The following is an 18,020-nucleotide window of genomic DNA, read 5'->3' on the forward strand; positions in this document are numbered from 1 at the left end:
TCTGCAAATAAAGTAGTGCACAATTCAAGAAGCACTTATTTCTCGGCGGCCATTCAAGGTTATATATTAGACCACGGTTTCCAATATCTGAAAAATTAACCATAATATTTAGAGAAACTATATGAAACCCTTACTTGTATTCGCCAATCTCATTTTCCAACTTGGTGGATTTTCTTTTTTTTTCTTTTTCTTTTTCCAATGTGTAACCACTGAAGTGAATTTGGGGTATTTCAAGGGTCAATTTAGGGAGACAACTGAAAAGCAGTACCTCGGAAAAAGGTTTTTTAAAATATTTATATACATAAAATATACTTTTCAAAACGTCTTGATCAGACAAGTAATATTTACCATAATTTCTAACATAGCAACTATGACCCTATTTTGGGGGGCTCCTTCTACACTTTGGGGTCAAGGCTACAAGTGGCCTTTGTTTCTGCCTTAACATCATAACGACTCACAGAGATGTAAATGTCTAAATGTGGTGATAAAATGAGTCTAGGACAGGATTACATTAACTAATATACTTGGAAGTAGGAAATGTTAATATTTCCTAAGACAATAATATGTCCCTAGATAACTTGTCCTTTTCAGTGATAGAGTGAACATCTGGATATAACATACTGAGATGTTCGAGTGACCATCTTCAGATTTTGTATCTTGATTATAAATATATCCTTCATCCTGACCTTGGACATTGAGCAAATCCATGTCTGTGTGCTTTGTGCAACTGTGCATGTGGGATGTGCGAGCATGCAAATGTGTATGTGTGCGTCCCTAGCAGTTTGCAAAAAAAGAAAAATAATAAAGAGAATGGTAGTGGACAGAAATCATTCTAGTTTTGATAAGTTACTCAAACAACCTGGAGCAAAGAAGAGTCATTAGAGGAGTTATCGGAAGGCAGGGTGGAGGTCTGTGCTAGAGCAAGGGTCGGGGGCCGAGGCATTGAACCCCGGTTCAGCGGTTTGCACCGGAATTCCACTATGCGTTCACTCGTTCTTTTACAACCGAAAGTTCACCTTCTCTAGTCTTGATTTTGCCTTTTGCGGGGAGGGGTCAGAAGGCGCCTGAGATGCCCACTCCCCCTTCTATCCGGGTGCTCGTGGTATGCTGGACATTGCGCACACAGGCGCGTTGGTTCCCGAATCCACCCAGAGTGGCTGCCGGCAACCACTGGGGTAGACTCACGGAAGCCTGCACATCCTGGCCTCCGGGGTCCAGGGCAGACTCCATGAGGGCAGCATCCTGGGTTGCCCCAGAGGTGGCAGGGACTCTTGGGGGAACAGTGTCGCCATCACACTGGGCTGTTCGCCCTGCTTGGTAGGGGAAGGAGGGAGATACTTTTTTTGCAGCCCCGCATGGGTTTTCTCCCACATCAGGATCGCACTCTGGATGCCTGAGGGCCAGAGGCTAAGTTTTAAGGCCACTGGCTCAAGGAAGTCGCGGCCTAGACTCTATAAGGATCTCTATTTAGGGATAGTGGGTCGCCGGTGACCGTCTCTTCCTTTCTGGGGCTTTTCTCCTTATATTGGCAAAGCGGATGGTACGATTAGTCTCTGAGCTTCAAGAAATTCATTTAAAATTTCCCATGATAGAGGCGAACGCCAATTCTCAGAACACGTGGGAGGCACCTGAGGTTCCGGTTCACGGTTCACGCCTCCGGCTACAGGGCGCATGGGGGATTGGCAGGCAGGGTCGCGGGGAGGGTGCAAAGCCGGGTCCCTGGGCCCGGGCGGGGGAGTGAAGGAGCAGCGTTCAGGCTCCAACCTAGGTTCAAAGATTAGAAAAACAGGTGTTACGTCGTCATGCTAATTCACTCTCTCGGTAAACGCGGCTCAGACAGTTGTGTGCTGAGGACTTAGCGAGAGGCCGTCACCTCGTGGTCGTGCATTCACTTTGTTTATTAAACGACATCTACTCGTCTCATTGACAACTGAGCTTCGCTGGGACATTGGAACAGCCCGCCCAGCCCCCCAGGACGTCCGCTTTAAGCGTGAAGACTTCCTTACTCATTTTGCCCATCTTGCTTCTGAAGGCAAAATTACTGCATTTCTTCTTCTGGAAACCCAGCATTACCTGACTCCCCCCCCCCCCACACACACTCCCCGGAAGTTCCTGCTGTGGGCACAGGTTTCAGACCCCTGAGAGGCACTTCCAAACTGGCATGTTGTTTTAAGTAGAGATAGGGTTAGAGTAACCGCAGACTTGACTGAAATCCTCTCTAGAACACAGTCAATAGAAAACCTCCTCTTAACCCTGAGTGTCATTGCTTTGCCTGGTTGGAGGGGAGAGGAGGGTCAAGAAAGTTTATTTCCCTCTCCACACGCACTCTCCACCCCCGACTTTACATGTAGTAGCCAACTTGACCTTATCTGATCTTTCTGGAATCTTGTGTGTAAGTAAGCCACGGTGCATCTCTCGCTATCTTCTAGCTATGTTTGTTAAAAGTGCATCACTGGGTGGTTGAAAGCCGCCCAGAACCAGGTCTGTAAGTGGCTACAGTCACTGGGGAAATGACTCCTCCTGGATTGGAGTCCATTAGCCGGATTCCAGTTTTGAAAGACGTACAAAATCTCCGTGCTTCTTTCTTTTTCTTTCTATCCAAAAAGTTCACCTCCTCCAGCCAGGTGTTGCCCAGATGTGTAAATACCACCAGAAAGCTCCTGTTGTCCTTCTACGAGGATCTCACTGCCATCGGGCAGCAAGGAGGTGGCAGATGTCTGTATTTTTGAACAAACACTCTTAAAGTTGTTCTGAATATCAGCAGAATGGCACACACTCCTCTTCAAAGTATTTATTTTCTCAATGACAATTAGCGCCACAAACGAGAGGATGAGTGCCCAGTCACTGGTGTTCTCACTGATTTTTATGACAGATGAAACAACTCCCCCCAAACGCACCTCCGGGAGCCGAATCTGGTCACAGGCAGTACCCAAACCAAGCCGGGAATCGAGTCTGTAGGATGTGATTGGTGAGCACAACAATTGTTTTGGGACAATTTGAGTTTTTCTCTATGCTATCTGTTGTGTTTTCTCAGATGAGAGAAAGAGAAGGCGTTTCAAATTAGAGGGTCTCTAAGAGATAATTACTCAGGGAGAGTCCTGGTGAGCGTTTGTTTAACCAGCTCCTATTAGGGAATTGTGAGCTCCTATTAGGGAACTGTGAGCATCGTTAAGTTCATTCATGCAGACTGTATCCTTTCTGTAAGGAATAGTCATGTTGGACTTTTGTTTCCTGAAACAAAACCCGGCAAAGAGTTGGCTAATGTTTAAGATAACGGACTGTTGTGATATGTATCTCTATATATCAATCATTCTATTTTGCCCTGAAATGTAACGTGTTCCCCTAGTGTCCCCCTCGCTTCTCCCCACAGGAAAACTCCCTGATCGAGCTTTCCACAGTGAAAAAAATCAGCCCCCAAACCCAAACCGTTTAGAAAAAGGCGCACTTCTTTGGGATTTAAAGACAGTCATTGTATTTATTTCCTCTGGCAATGAATTCCGTGTCTTCATGGTTTCACAGAAAGAGAAAATAAAGCACAAAACCGGCCTCGCGCATGCCGTCGGACCCCGACTGCCAGCGGGATGGGCCTTTGAGCCAACCCTGCCTCCTCCGCCGGTAGAACTAACCAGCCGGTCCGACCTCCGCTGCCTGCGGACGTCCCCGGCTCTTCTGGGCCGCCGCGCTGGACTGAGCGCTTAACCACCCGACCCCAGGCAGCCCGAGGAACGCGGGTCGCACACGATGTCGGGAAGGCCCAGGAGGCCGCGAGCAGCGGCGGCAACCGGACAGCGCCGACCCCGCACCCGGGGCTCATTAGGAGCCCAGCGGCGGAGCGGATAGTAAGATCCAGACCCCGGAGCCTGGACGCGCGGAGGGCGGCGCGGGGCCGACTCGTGTCACTCATCCCTGTTGGCCAATGAGCGCCTCGCCCCTGGCCGGGCCAGGCCAATGGGAGGCTAGAAGGCTTGTGAGTGGCATTGAGGGAGGGCGGGAGAGAGGCGGCCCGGGAGTGAAGTTGAAGCTAAACCCTTAAGCTATAAAGAAGTTACGGGGGACAGTTTTCGGCTTCCAATTAGGAATAATAGTGAACTGGCTTCGTAGCAACTACGGAGGACCAGGATTCTAAAATCACCTCACTCTTCCCAAAGCTTGCATCCTCCTTTTTCTGCCACGCACCGCTCCTCCAATTCATGATCCAGAAAAGGGAGCCGGGAATGCTCTGCTCCTCTCTGCCGGTGGGAAGCGGAGAGGCCGGCAGAGCCGCTGGGTTGGACGGTAGGCATGAGTACAATTAAGAGATGGGCGCCCCCGAACCCTCTGCCGCCTGTGGGGACTGAAGGTAGGTGAAGCAGAAGACATCCCGCGCCCTACCAGCAACCCTGGAGCTCCGCGGCGGTGTGGGAGAGGCCGCGGCGCTTCCCACCCCCTGGGCGCCTGCGAGGGGCTGTCGCGACCGCGCCACCTGTTAACCTGGCGCTGCCGGACCCCGCTTGTTGCCGCCCCTGCTGGGCAGCCAGAGCGCTGGGTCGCCTTGGGAGTCCCGAGGGACTTGGTGTGTGTCACTTTTTGAGGAATCCCTCAGACTTAAGGCCCAAGTTAAAGAGGTAGCCAAGGTCCACATCTGCCAAGGTCGGGAGCTGAAAGGCCCCCGCCGCGCCGTGGAGGAATTCTGAATTGTAGAAACCTGCTTTCGTGGGACATGCACCCAACCTGGGCGCGGGTTCGGGGACCCGCAGCGGAAAGTCTCTTGCGGGTCTTCAAAAATATGCATTTTGTTGTTTGGGCAACTTCCCAGGGGTCTGGAGGATGTGGCTGGCATGGGTCAGGAAATGCCAGCATTATTTGCAGGGGGCCGTCTCGCTGCCGATTTATCCGGTTCTTTAAAAACAAACCCAAAACGCCTGGCTAGGCACGCTGAGTCCCTTTCCGGCCGTGTTTTTGGAATTGGGACAAGTGTGTGAGTGGTTGTGGAGCCGCGGATCTCTTATGCTCTGATGTTGTTGTCTTCACAGGGCCTTGAAAGAGCTGTCTGGAGTTCCTGCTCTTCCCAAAGGGGCTCGGAGATACCTTAAATGCCGCGAGACTGAAGAACAAACGTCGGGGATTATTATGTCGATTTTCCGAGGACCAGCGTTCGCAGCTCGGAGTAAAAGAAAAGGCTGGCTCCTCAGGGGTCCCACCGGCATTTGATACCCTGAGGACCCCCAGGATTGCCCAAATTCCGTGGATCAGCAACTTTCCTATACTGCATCCCGCATTTTCAAAGAAAATATTTTCCGTTCACCCCCGCTGGTCTTTTACTGCCATCAATACACTGTTCTTGGTGCAAATACTTCAGCCTCTTTATTCAAAGTATGTTTTATGTTTTTGCCAAATATGATCTCTAATTGAAAGTTTATTTTTTGTTTTGGATGAATCTGCGGAGTTTACGTTGTAAGAAGAAAGGGGGAACAAGACACAATGAAAGAAAAGTCCAAAAATGCTGCCCGGACTAGGAGGGAGAAGGAAAACAGTGAATTTTATGAACTGGCTAAATTACTGCCTTTGCCTTCGGCTATCACCTCGCAGCTGGACAAAGCATCCATAATCAGACTCACGACCAGCTATCTCAAAATGAGAGTCGTGTTCCCAGAAGGTAAGTGACTTTGGCCAGATGGAATTTCAAATGCAGAAGGGGCAGGGGATTTGCCAGGCAATCAGCCGAAACCAGTGACCAGAGAAATGCATACATATTTACATATATATTCTGCAAAGGGAAGTTTAGCTCAGCTACTTCACTAAGGTCCTCACTGAACTCAGAATTTCTGTCGCTTTTTCGAGGCTCCCTCTACTTCCCCATCAATACTTTCTCTTCAGTCCATCAGATATGTTTGGTTGGGAAGCAGCCCAACAGTCCTTTTGTCAACACTTCAGAGACTAGGCTCAATTGAAAGTACTACTAATCCAAACATGACTTTCTTTTTTACTCCTCTTGTTAGAATTTTGTCCAGTAAAAAGCCAGAGCACTGCCAAATTCTGTATTTTTTGCCAGGTGTAGATAGACCCATGTACCTGGAGCCAGATATGCCAGATAATAATTTCTCTATATGTCTAAAATTTTGCAAATGGGTAACATGCATATTTGTGAACAAGTATGCCTGGATTTACTCAGGTTCTTAAATAAATTCTAAGCAAATTTATTCTGAGTTTTCAAGACATTCGCAGATTCTGGAATAACTCTGGAGCTTGATGATTTGCAACTGTGGGCTTGGTGTTATCTGTAAGATAATAGGCTAGTCCTAAAATACATAAGATTGAATTAAGATGGCTCGCCCGCTTAGAAAATATCTTCTGGGTGTCAGGTTGGCAAATGGATTCTGAGAAAATTGTCTAATAAGGCCTAGAAGTTAGAATAGCTGAGCTGTTCACATGATTTAAAACTCGTATTTAGATTATCAAGATTCACTGTGTGAGGACAGTGCAGCTTTCATAGAACAGTGTCCTGTATAAAACCATTTATACTTATTAGAAAAGGACACTTTTCCATTTGCCCATCTTTTCCTTTACTTGCATTCAAATAATACAAACATATTTTTTAAAATATATATTGGATATGTCTTTGCTGGGAGAAGGGGATTCAGAAATGTAAAAGAGGGATTACTAAACAAGCAAACAAACAAAAATCCAAAAGAAAGAATTCTGTTTATTTACAAATGAGAACTTCTGATTTGACCCCTGGAGGTGTTTGCTGTTGTTGATTTTAGATGTTTGGGGTTTGTGGTTTTCCATTAAATGAATGGATGGGCAGGAAACAGTCATTATTGGGTTTGCAGTTTCACTTTGCTTGATCATGACATTAAAGTTATTATCTAAGTCAAAAAGCCTGCAAAACATGCTCAAAGCCAAAGGAAAACTTTCAAATTATAGTTCAGTTCTACCTTCAAACTACAAGTGATGTTTTAGTCGTTCCCTCCTAAAGCAGTTCCTTGAACAGTTCTTCTCTGACCCTGGAAACCGCGGGGAAAAAAGAAATGAAAGTCTAAAGTACCTGAAAAGTAAATGAATAAATAAATAAATAAATAATTTAAAAAGAAGAAGAAAAAGAAGAAGAAGGGGAACTTATATACCCAAAACCACACTTCCCATTCACACTGTGCTATGAATTGTTGATGGGATAATTACCATTATACCACACTGCCTTCTATTTAAAAAAGAGATCTCGTTGTCTTTTATACTGTCAGCGCCTACTTTATAAAAATAAAGCTATTGCGAACTCCGCTGGCCGCACTGTTCCTAACAGGATTATTAGCAGTGATTTGTCAGCCCCTGCGGTCTCAGTGGGCTCCCTTTCTGCGTGATTTCCAGCCGGTCTCGTCAATTATCTGTGCCGATGTCGCTCGCTGTTTGATCAGAAGCAGCATATGGTGCTGCTTGTGGGGCTGCGAGTAATCGCGGGAGGAGAATAGCAAGGCGGCGTTCTGGGGCGGGCACTGAGCCGGCCGGGAGAGCCCGGGGAGTCGCCCGGCCAGGGACGCTAGTCGGCTTGGTGCAGACCCGGGGCAGGCGCAGCTGGGAGGATATCGGGCTGTTTTCTGCTGTTGTTCGTGTTTTTGTTTTTAAAAGAGCAAGCCTTTTTGCTTAATTAAGTGCTAACTCTACACATTGTAAGTCGCGTTATAAATAAATAGGAACAAAAAGTAAACTCTCACAGCCAACCTCTCGTTATTTTTAAAGAGAGCGCCAATGAAGGCTTCCGCTGGAGTCCTCTTGGTGGCCAGGATGGTCCCCTCTGGCTACTTTAACAGCCACTGTGCTTTCTGCAGCCCCCTCACCTTCCCCCGCCCCCAGCCCCGGACCCCTCCTTTCTCTCCCTTCTGTGGGTGAGTGTGAGTTTATGGGGTGGAGGAGGTGGACGATGTGTGAACTCTGGGCACATCATTTGTTTCTCCAGCTACTGTTGAGCTCATAACTCACCCTCAGCTTCCACCCAGTGAGCTAGACAGGGTCATCAGAACAGCTGGCTTCTAGGGATGAGGTTTTAATTTTGACGGTGGACAAACTTCAAAAACCCAAAACCCAAACACAGCTCTTGAGAATATTAAACAACAACAACAACAACAACAACACCACCACCACCACCACCACCACAACAGCTTTCAAAGCAATAAAATAGTCACAATCGCAAGACCAGGCACAACCTGTAGGGGGTGCCAAATTTAGGTTCAGTGTTGACTGAAGGCAGAGAGTGGACAAGATTGGGGTTCAAGGCAGTTGGGGTAACTGATCACTTTATATGGATGTAACCTTTTCTAGTGGTGTTAAATGGAATTTGTTGGAAGATGAAATTCATCTTTACATCTATCTTGAAGCCATCCTAGTACACAGTAGGTCCTCAACAGAATTTTAAGGATGAGATTAAGATAGGTATAAATGTCTTATCACAGGTAATATATGAATTTTGTAAGTTATATAATCTAAATAATTATTAATCTGGTGACATAGCTGTAGGTATAAAACTGCTGTAAAACTTCAGTTTTGTTCATATACTATTTCATCGCTAATACACTGTAATGCCAAAAGTCTATAAGTTAAATTAACAAAAATCATTTCATAATTATATTTGAAAGAATAAATATCCTTAAATACACCTTAAATACAGCTAATTCCCTTCCCTTTTCATTTGCCGAATACACTTTTTTGTTTTCCTCCCAAGTCTAGTAGCTTCCGTGTCTGGGGGCAAGTTTCAGCTTTTATTTGCCTGAGTAGATGAAGTTAAACTGTTTAGGTGAAAATGCGGGAGTGGGAGAACAGAGAAATGGGATATGGGTACCTGAAATAATTAAGAATAAAGCATTAGGTTGGAGATTTCAGAGAAAAAGAAAATTAGGAAAGATAACTGAGAAATCACTAACACTTCATATCTCCCAATTAGTGACATATTATATTCCAAAGTAGCCTTGTGAAGAAAAAATCGAGGCACATGGAAATGTACCAATTTTTGGTATTATCAAAGCCAGAGGGACAGGATCTAAAAAATAGCATGACTTCATTTGTGTGCAAAATACGACAAATTCAACTACAAAGAGATATATATTTGTTATCCAGCTATAAAGCAGTTTTGGCTGGGTGTGTAGTGGCTTTCATAATAAACTTTGAAAGGATCAGATATATTTTCTAATCTATAGCTATTCAAAATCTTGGTAACATCACATTGCCATTTCATTGACAAGATGTCTTGGAAAAATAAAAATAATCAGAGAGTTGAAATTAGTAACTACTCAGGAAAGATCGTCTCTACAACAGACAAGGGTGATTAAACAAACTTCCGCAGACGGTTTCTATAATTTTCACCTGAAGATTGAAATCCTTAATGGCGTTTTATATATATATATAAATATATATATATATATATTTTGAGACAGAGAACTGAAAAAGAAAAGGAGGCCCCATTTCCCACGTGGGTCGGTGATTTAAGGCTGTTTTTCTTGCTTCTTGGGGAAATGATTGAGCATTAGGTTTCCATGTTTATTTTCTTACAGAAGTTTTTCTCATTTAAAGGCCTTTGAGCACAGTTTACGCTCCGTGCTGGTTTTCTGTGTTTAATTCCAGTTTTGATGTTGACTTAAAATGTGGAGTGCAGAACTAAACTCCGTGCAGAGCATTTGCAAGGCGGATTTATGTGCTAGAAATTGTAGATCAGATCAATAAAAAAGGATACTTTTTTCTTTTAAGGGAGGGATCACTAATAAAAACAACAACAACAAAAACAGGTATTATAAGCTATTGTGGGATGCTTTCAAGCAGGGTGCAATCACTCATCTAATGATAAAACAGGGCTGAATTTCTAAAGGACAAATCTAATTTCTAGGGGAGTTGTTGTCCAGTTCTAAGAAATGTTGGCAGCTTCCAGCTTTTACAGACCCAAATGTGGACACAGAATGAGAGCCCATAGATTCTCACAGCATTTCTCCGTACCACCAGGTATTTCTCAGGAAAATGAGGCTTGTACTTTGCTAACATCTAATGATTTTAATGGGCCACCCATTGCCAGTCTCTGATCCGTGAAATTTTAAAATTTTGTGTGGAGGAAGGGGAACCTCAATTATTTAGGGATGGTCCTGCTACTCTGAAAGTGCTGAAACAGTGTCCACGGCAGAGTAAACTTCCTTCCGCAGGCAGCCCCACCAATAGGCGGTTCCTGCGCCTTGTCACTCGGCCTCGCGGCTCAGGGCCGCTCAGGGCCGACAGGGGACAATTAGGTCCAGGCCCCCGTCGCGCCTCCCGCACCGTCCAAAGCACGCAGTCAGCCAGGTCTGCGCGGTGTGTCCCATCCTCTGTCTGCGGTGGCCCCAGCCAAGGGCCTACCTCGTGGTCTCAGCACAGTCTCCTCACGCCCCAGGCCGGCCCAGGTGCCACCCCCTGCCCGGATCAGAGGTCCCGCTGGAGCAGGTGTGTGCAGCAGCCCCTCATGCCGTCCCGGCCACTGCCCCCGAAGGGCAAGCAGTGGTCTAAATCTTAGGTCCAGATCCAGTCTGTTTGGCCAGTTCCCGGGAAGGCGGGTTAGGCGCTATCGTCCGAGTCCCTGCGCCAAGTAGAACCGAAGTGGATTCGCCTGCGACTTTCGGCTTGGCCACGCCAGCGCGGGCCTCTAGAGAGGTGGCATCGCCAAAGCTGGGCCGCATTCGAAGACACGGAGTCCCAGGGTGACATCGATTGACGTTTTTCGGCCGTCACGCAGGACTGTCTCGTGAACCCTGCATGAATTTCGCCCCCAGTTTTAGTCTGGCCGAACCCCGCCCTCCTTGGGTTTCTGCAGTCTTTTGGCGGCTGACTCCAATTCGGGCAGCCAGGTTGGCCCGCAGGTTCTATCCCTATGGGAAGCCCAAATTCCGGGGCTGGAGCTCCGCGAAGGCGCAGAGAGAGAGAGAGAGAGAGAGAGAGACAGAGAGACAGAGAGAGAGAGACAGAGAGAGAGAGAGTCAGCGCTGTGACCTTAGGCCTCCACCCCACATTTACAGTAACATTAGTGGATTCCCTGGGCGCGGCCGCGGTGTCTCTGAACCGGGATCGGCAGGCAGGAGAGATCAGGGCACTGCCGAGTGCAGGCACACACTGTGGGGTCCAGGCTGCTGCGTGCAACAAGACCTGGCCCGGCGCGCTAGCCGATGCCCTCAGGTCAACCACACAGGCCCCTTGGCCGTAGAGGGCCGCAGGCAGAGGAGGGCAGCAGCGCCAGAGGTGGGGTCGGGTGCGCCTTGGTTCGTGAAGCGGCCTCCTGCCAGTGACTGCTCCAGGAGCTTGGTTCGGGCTGGTAGCACCCATTTGTAGTCACTTTTTTTCTCCAAAGAGCCCGGCCGCGGAGGCGCCCGGAGGCTAAACACAAAGGCCACTCAACGCCTCAGCCCGGGGAAGACTTGGACAGTACTCATTTAGCGACGATGCGCAGGCCCGGAAGGATACATGGGATTTGGGGTTTTCAGGATTACCCCCCACCCCCGGACCAGACTCTCCTACACACTCTCAAGGGACACTCAGTTGGTTGAGACAAGTTGTTCAGGACCCGCAGTGGCCTCAGCCTCGGAGGGCTTTCCCCTCCTCAGTCACCAAGTCGTGGTCAGGTCATGAAACAGCGCCTCCGTCCACCCTCCTCCATTGCCTAAAATGCACCTCAATTAGTTGAGGAGGTGAAGGTTCCCGGGAAGGACTGCAAGGAGGATACATTTCTATTGAGATGTAGCGTTTATTGATTAAAATAAAGAAAAATTTTAAAAAAACAGAACACACTCTTCTCTTCCTCCTTTTCCTGTCTGAGTGAAGGCGGTGATGATGCCGGGTCTGTAATCTATATTTTGTCAAGGGTATGAAATTCATTCCGAAGGAAAAGCTCTATCAATTTATTTTTGCTGCTTGCAATAACACAGCTGGATGATGCTTTGAGCTCACGCTAGACTGGGGCTCATCATTCATTCGCCAAGAACGGGCCTAAATGGTGCCTGTGGGATTAGGTCAATTTTAGTGGATCTACTTCGCCTCATTTGGTTACTAATTGGTTTCTTGTTTTATAAATCGAAATCTCATTTTCAGGAAATTACAAAACCCGTGCAGTCAGTCCATTGAGGTAATCCTTGGGTCAGGGGGTATTTAAATGGAAATGGCTCAACCGAGAACGGAGGGTAAAGCAACAGTGAAACTTGCCTGGGTTTGACAGGAAATGTGAGCTAGCCCTTTAGATCCATAATAGATACATCCCTTCTAATGCTACTTATGTAAATATGATAAACCAGACTTTAAGGGAAGAGGGGGGCCTGGGAGAAGCAAAATTTATCAGCTAAGGTTAATGTGGCATATCTTGGAAATCTTCCAAAATAGATTCTGTTTTCCTTTGTCTTCGGCCACTTTAGCTGAGGAAAATCCTTTTGTCTAAAACCCGATTTAGTTATCGCCTCCCTCACAGAGCTCCTTTTCTCCTTTGCAAAACCCCGTTCCCTCGGCCTCACCGAATTACAAGAGAATCTTTAGATCTTGTTCCCACTGTAATCCCGCCGCAAAGGGAGCTGGTTTCCTCCTCATTTTAAACAGACAATCAAAGGATTTGCGAATTTTCTGCGGTAGGTCAAGTGCAGAAACGAAATCTCAGCTTACCCCCTCGCCAACTGAAATTGGGTTTGCCAGAGCGCGTCAACGAAGGCAGGAGGCGAGGGGGTCCAGGGAGGAGGTCTCTACCCCACTTCGAGACTTTAGGGAGGGGGGACCCCTTACTGGGACTTGGGGAGGTTCCCTCGATATTAGATCGGGAAAGCCCGGCAGGTAGACGAGAGTAGCCAGTCCTTTATAAAACATTAACCCAGACACAATCGTGAGATTTCTACGGGTAACAGAAAGAGAAGGCAAACCTCCGGGAAAGCAAAAGGTTCCTTAAAAGGTGGCGGGGGTGGGGCAGGAGAGGGGAAGAAGGCTCCTGTTAACCTGTGCCGGACGGGTTGTTTATTAACCAGTGGGGAAGTCTTATTTTCCCTTGTAGGCGCATACTAATGAGGCCGAAACCCGAAACAACAAACAGCCTAGGCTGGCACCGGGAGTTCAGAACGAGTATTTATCCCGATCCCAGCCTGGGGGGATTTTCAGATCATTCTGGTTGGGAGGCCGCTTCGGGTATCTTACAGCCGCTTTGGGAGACCCTCAAAACGTTAGTTTGAAGACGTTTTGTTGGCCTTCAGCTCAGGCTTCGTACCCTTCCGGGAGCCGCGCGAGACCTGCTCCCAGTCACAACGCAGTCTCCGCCCGCTGTGGGCTCGCCCGAGTGCCCCGGCCCTTAGTCCCCGCCAAGCTTTGGGGTTTAAGGCCTCCGTAGGCCCCAGAGAGCCCAAGGGCCAGCGTCGCCGGCGTCCTCGGCTTTCCCGACAGGGTCCTTTCTCCTTTCCCCCGTGTGGCCTCCGCAGCCAATCCCTCCTGCCACTCCTTCTGAGTGGGTATGTCTGAGCCGGGATTTAAAAAGAAAAGAGCAGGTCGTGATAGAAACGAAGAATAGGTTGGCTGAAACGGGAAGAGCGATAAATGTGAAAAGGCGAAGGGGTGTGTACAGGTGGCTGTGGCGGGGGCCCTCCCAGAACGGTCCAGGAGGACCCCAGGGACCAGGGCAGTGGAGTCACTCCGGGGAGGAAAACTGGGGCGGGCTAGAGTCGGGAGGAGTTGACCGGGAGCCAGAGAGGTAGAGGAGTCCCGAGTGCGGGCGGGGAGCATCAGTGTTTGCAGAGTGGTGGGGAAATCGTTAGATTTATTTAGATGTGCAAACACCCAGAAAGACCGGATTTGAGTTTAAGGGGCGCTCACGGTTCCTCATTACCAAGGCTTTGATCGCTTGCTTAGGAAGCAGCTCCTAGCCAACACCTTTTAAAAATCCAACTCCATGTTTTATTTTGAAAGATCTGCCCCCAACCTCATATTACAAGGCCAGTGTTCATCATTGTGTACTTCTTGGTGATTTGCTCCTTAACGCAGTAAATCACCTTTCTGAGGGGTAGGGTGTGGGAGGTCATGTTAAACTTTGTTTAATGGTGTAAGAATAAAAGGATGTAACTACTTAGTTAAAATAATTTTAGCAGCAGCACTATTAAAAAGATAACACCCATAAATAGCTTAACACAGGCCTTCAAAAGTTTTTTTTTTTTTTTTTTTTGCCTTTTTTTTTCTTTCCACAAAAGGATACTCTAGCATACTCCATATTAAATTTTTAAAAATCGGCCACAAGAGTCCTGAGCGTTTTATTTTTTTAGGCATCACCAGAGAAAGTTTGCAGCAAAGACTCCAAAGATCTTAACGGGGAAACACCAAGGAGAGAAAGAGATGGTCTTTGTTAATAGAATACAGTACCCGGAACGTAGAAAAGTTGAATGAGTCTCAATTCGAGAAGAGAACGAAAATACTACAAAAAGGTTGTTAGCACCCCAAAGTAACTGACTTCAGAAAAAGCCCATGCGGGTTTTAGTGGTAGGGGGGTGGGTAGGGGGCATGAGTTGTGTGTAAGGCAGAGGGCCAGGAGGGGAAAGGAATAGGAAGATGGGTTGATCAGTGATGCTGGTAGACTTCAGGCTGGAAATCATCCGCCAGGGAACTAATTTTTCCGAAGGGAATTAAAGCCAGAGGCCAAGGGGAGGAGAGTGGCTAGAAGCCCCGCAGCCAATCAGAAAGCCCTCCCAGGGACCGGTTGGACCTGGCGGGTTGTCTCAGGTCGCTGTGGGCTGGCAGTGGCTTTCGCTGGGTGTTGGGACAAGCTCGGCCCCGGGAAAAGGATGACGATGAAAACTTTGGACGAGAAGCAGAGTGCCCTTACCCCCGCAAACACACTAGTGAACCTACACGAAAGTTATCGGTGGGGTGCAGTGTTGGAGGCTTTTTCCGAACCTGGGCCACTTGGAGTCCTGCCAGGGGGCCCTTGGCCTGGGCCTAGCTCTCCCTGAGAAACCAGGTCTAGTTTAGAAGACGAAATCTAACCTCTGCTGAGAAACTGAGAGGACGGACTGAAATGTACACTCTCCCATCTTCTGCTGTCCACATTGAGAGGGATCCCATAGGGTATCCAGTCAAAAGGCTGGTGTTCGCTCGGGTAATACAGTCGCGGGACTTGGTCCCAAACTGCCTGCCAGGTCCGGGTTCAGTGGCTACAGGATGTTTCTGTGTCTCCACAGGGCTTGGCGAGGCGTGGGGCCACTCGAGTCGGACCAGCCCCCTGGACAACGTTGGCCGAGAACTGGGCTCCCATCTGCTCCAGGTACAGGTGCAGGTCTTCCGGCGGCACATAAGCTTTGAGGGTCTGAGTGTCTGGCCCTGAGTTGGGCTTTTAGTTTCTCAGAAAAACAAAATAAAACCGAACAAACAAAAACGAAACCAAACAAAAAACAGGGATCTGGATTGCACGGGGCCCTCTCAGAGCCCAATAGCTGCTGCAAAGTAAAATTTTAGCTTTTGCAGATGATGCCTCAAGAGGTTGAGAGGGAGGCAAAGTAGACAAGTGAGAAGTTGGGTTTGGAAGGTAGCCCAACGAGGCCCCATCAGAGCATCCTAACCGAGGGAGGGGGCACCATTTGTCTCCATCGGGCTGAGGGAACTGGAACACCCCAGATCAGGCAGAAGAGGCAAGGTCACAGAACCATCCGAATCGAAGAATTTCCAAAGGAAATAACAGGAATCTGTTTTTTCTCTCAGTGCTTTAAGCCCACACCTTTCCAATTCAGCTACATCTGCAACTGGTTTTATCTCCCTGTAGTGCCCAGGTTCCCTCTTTTCTTCCTATTCCCCTTCATTTCAAGCCAGCCCAGGCTGCGTGCAGGACTTTGCTTAAGCACATACACACCACCAGATAATGAGTCTAACCAATGCTAGGCTCCCATTACCTTGTGGTTTGTAATGCTCACAGTTTTAAATTGCTCTTTGCCTACTTAAGTCACAGAACAAATATTTTAAATTGTAAAACCCCAGTGGCATTTTTAGATTTTGCATTTGTCCCAACCCTGCAACATCATCATTATTATTATTCAAGCCCACTGGGAGCTACTTCCCCCAGGGGCCTTGAACCTAAGCCGCATTTGGGGAAACTAAGCAAGTTTTCCCTGTGGGCTGGCATGGGTAGCATCTCTTGACAGGAGCTCCTTTTCCTACCACTACCCTATACCTTTCTCCTTCCAAGACACCAAGGAGATGTTAGTTTCGTGGGACAAAGAAAGGGCTTGGGCAAGCATTCTCTCACTGACCTGGCCTTCACACCTTTGAATTTATCTAGAAAGGCACTTAACTCTTAGACATCTTCTATCAGATTTCTCTATGTCCTTCCCCCAATATTTTCATATTCCCAACTAATTTTCCTCAGAAACATAAACAAGAAAACAAAATCCAAACTGTCCTTGACACTTTCTAGCTCTTGCCAATTTATTTCCTCTTCTTCACCCCACATTTCTGGCAGGACTGACTTACATTCCCAATTTCAATGCCCCCCCCATTCACTCCCACATCCCTGCAGTTTGACATCTCTCCCACCCATCATGCTCTTCACTGGCTTCACCACATTTTGAATTAGATGCTCATCTCTTATCCTAACAGAGCTCGCTCATTCCACAAATTTAGGGGGGGCAGTTGCAGGCCAGACTGAAAGCCCTGCTCTCATGGAGTTTACATTCTAAGGAGAGCAGTTTTACAAGCCCACATAGGTACACTGTGTAGTGTACCAAGTGGTATAGGTGCCATGGAGAAAAATAAAGAGGAGAGGAAGAAAGAGTAGTGCCTTTTAAAATAAGAGATGGTTGTAGAGGGCCTCACTGAGAAGGTGACATTCGGACTAAGACCTGAAGGAGGTGATACTGATTATTTAACATTGTCTCCTTTCCTCAGTTTCTAAAATAGCACTATTTCCCAGATTCTTCTCTCTCTTTCTCCCTGCTCCCTTTTGATTTCGCCGCCACTGGTTGGCCTGCAAATTCTGTAATTTCCCCAAGGGTTTAGCTCTATTTCTCCTGTCACAGCTTCAAGGCCACCCAGGTAATCTCACCCAACACCAGCCTCTCAACTCCTTTCTCCACATGAAAACAACTGGTTTCTCTAGTCTAGATTCTCCTCCTGAACTCCAGATTTTTGTTTCCTACTGCAAACTGGACACATCTAAATGGAAATCTGCATACACTTGAAGTTTAGCATCTCCAAAACAAGGATGCATTATCTCCCTCCCCTAGAATTCTACTCATACAAAATCTCACTAAATCTTGGTTATTGATGCCACCTTCTGCTTAGTGCCTTCACTGAAACCTTGAAGTAAACCTCTCTCTGCCACCAATGAAGTCCATATCCAGAAACATCTTTGAATTAGATTCTCGCCTTTCTATATTCCCCTTCTGACTGCCCCATTTCAGGCTTGACCATCTCTGCTGCAGCTGCCTTCTCTGATCTCCTCTTTCCCTCCGCTTCCTCTTCAGATCACTGTCTTCATTCTGCCAAACAAAATACAATTAAACAAATGCCACATCTAAGCATGCTATTCTTCTGCTTTGAAACCTCTGTTAGACCTCTAGTGCTTACAGAGCAACTCTGGGTTTCTCAAGTTGACATTTCAAGTTCCAAAATCTATTGCAGGTGTAGCTCCTTTGCCGTCTCTGGTTCACCAAATTCATCACCTCAGAATACACTAGGTTGGTCCTATCCCCAGACCCAGCAGACTTTGCCCCTTCATTCCTTCTGCCTAGAATGCTCTTTCTCTCTTCTCCAGTCCAAGCTTCTGTTCAAGGTTCTGCTCAAACATCAGCTCCTCTAAGGCCTGATTGTCCCCCAGGCCTCTGGTCACTCAGGCTCTGGGCTGCCTGCCTATTCAGCATTGTCTGTTCAGCTGTGTCGTCATTATATCTGTCTTCAGGCCAGTTGCCCCTGATGGACTTCCTGCTCCTTGAGAGCAGGGTCTGACTCATCTTGTCTCTGCCTGGACTAAGGCCTTATTCACAAAGATAGAGACCATGAAAATCTTAAGACTTTCCTTCATGGAGAGCCTGTCAGTTTGATGTATC

At 47.5% G+C, this 18,020-nt stretch overlaps 1 protein-coding gene across 1 annotated transcript in view; it reads left to right on the forward strand.

The window, feature by feature from the left end:
• The first annotated feature begins 3,993 nt into the window (after window positions 1-3,993).
• LOC105499064 (SIM bHLH transcription factor 1) overlaps window positions 3,994-18,020 on the forward strand; it is an 81,298-nt gene continuing 67,271 nt past the window's right edge. The window contains exons 1-3 of the mRNA XM_011771480.3: window positions 3,994-4,339; window positions 5,013-5,635; window positions 15,165-15,247. Of these exons, the coding sequence (XP_011769782.2) occupies window positions 5,461-5,635; window positions 15,165-15,247 (258 nt within the window). The 5' untranslated portion in view covers window positions 3,994-4,339; window positions 5,013-5,460. The remainder of the gene's footprint in view (window positions 4,340-5,012; window positions 5,636-15,164; window positions 15,248-18,020) is intronic.

The sequence above is a fragment of the Macaca nemestrina genome, chromosome 5, assembly GCF_043159975.1.
Source record: "Macaca nemestrina isolate mMacNem1 chromosome 5, mMacNem.hap1, whole genome shotgun sequence".
NCBI lineage: Eukaryota > Metazoa > Chordata > Mammalia > Primates > Cercopithecidae > Macaca > Macaca nemestrina.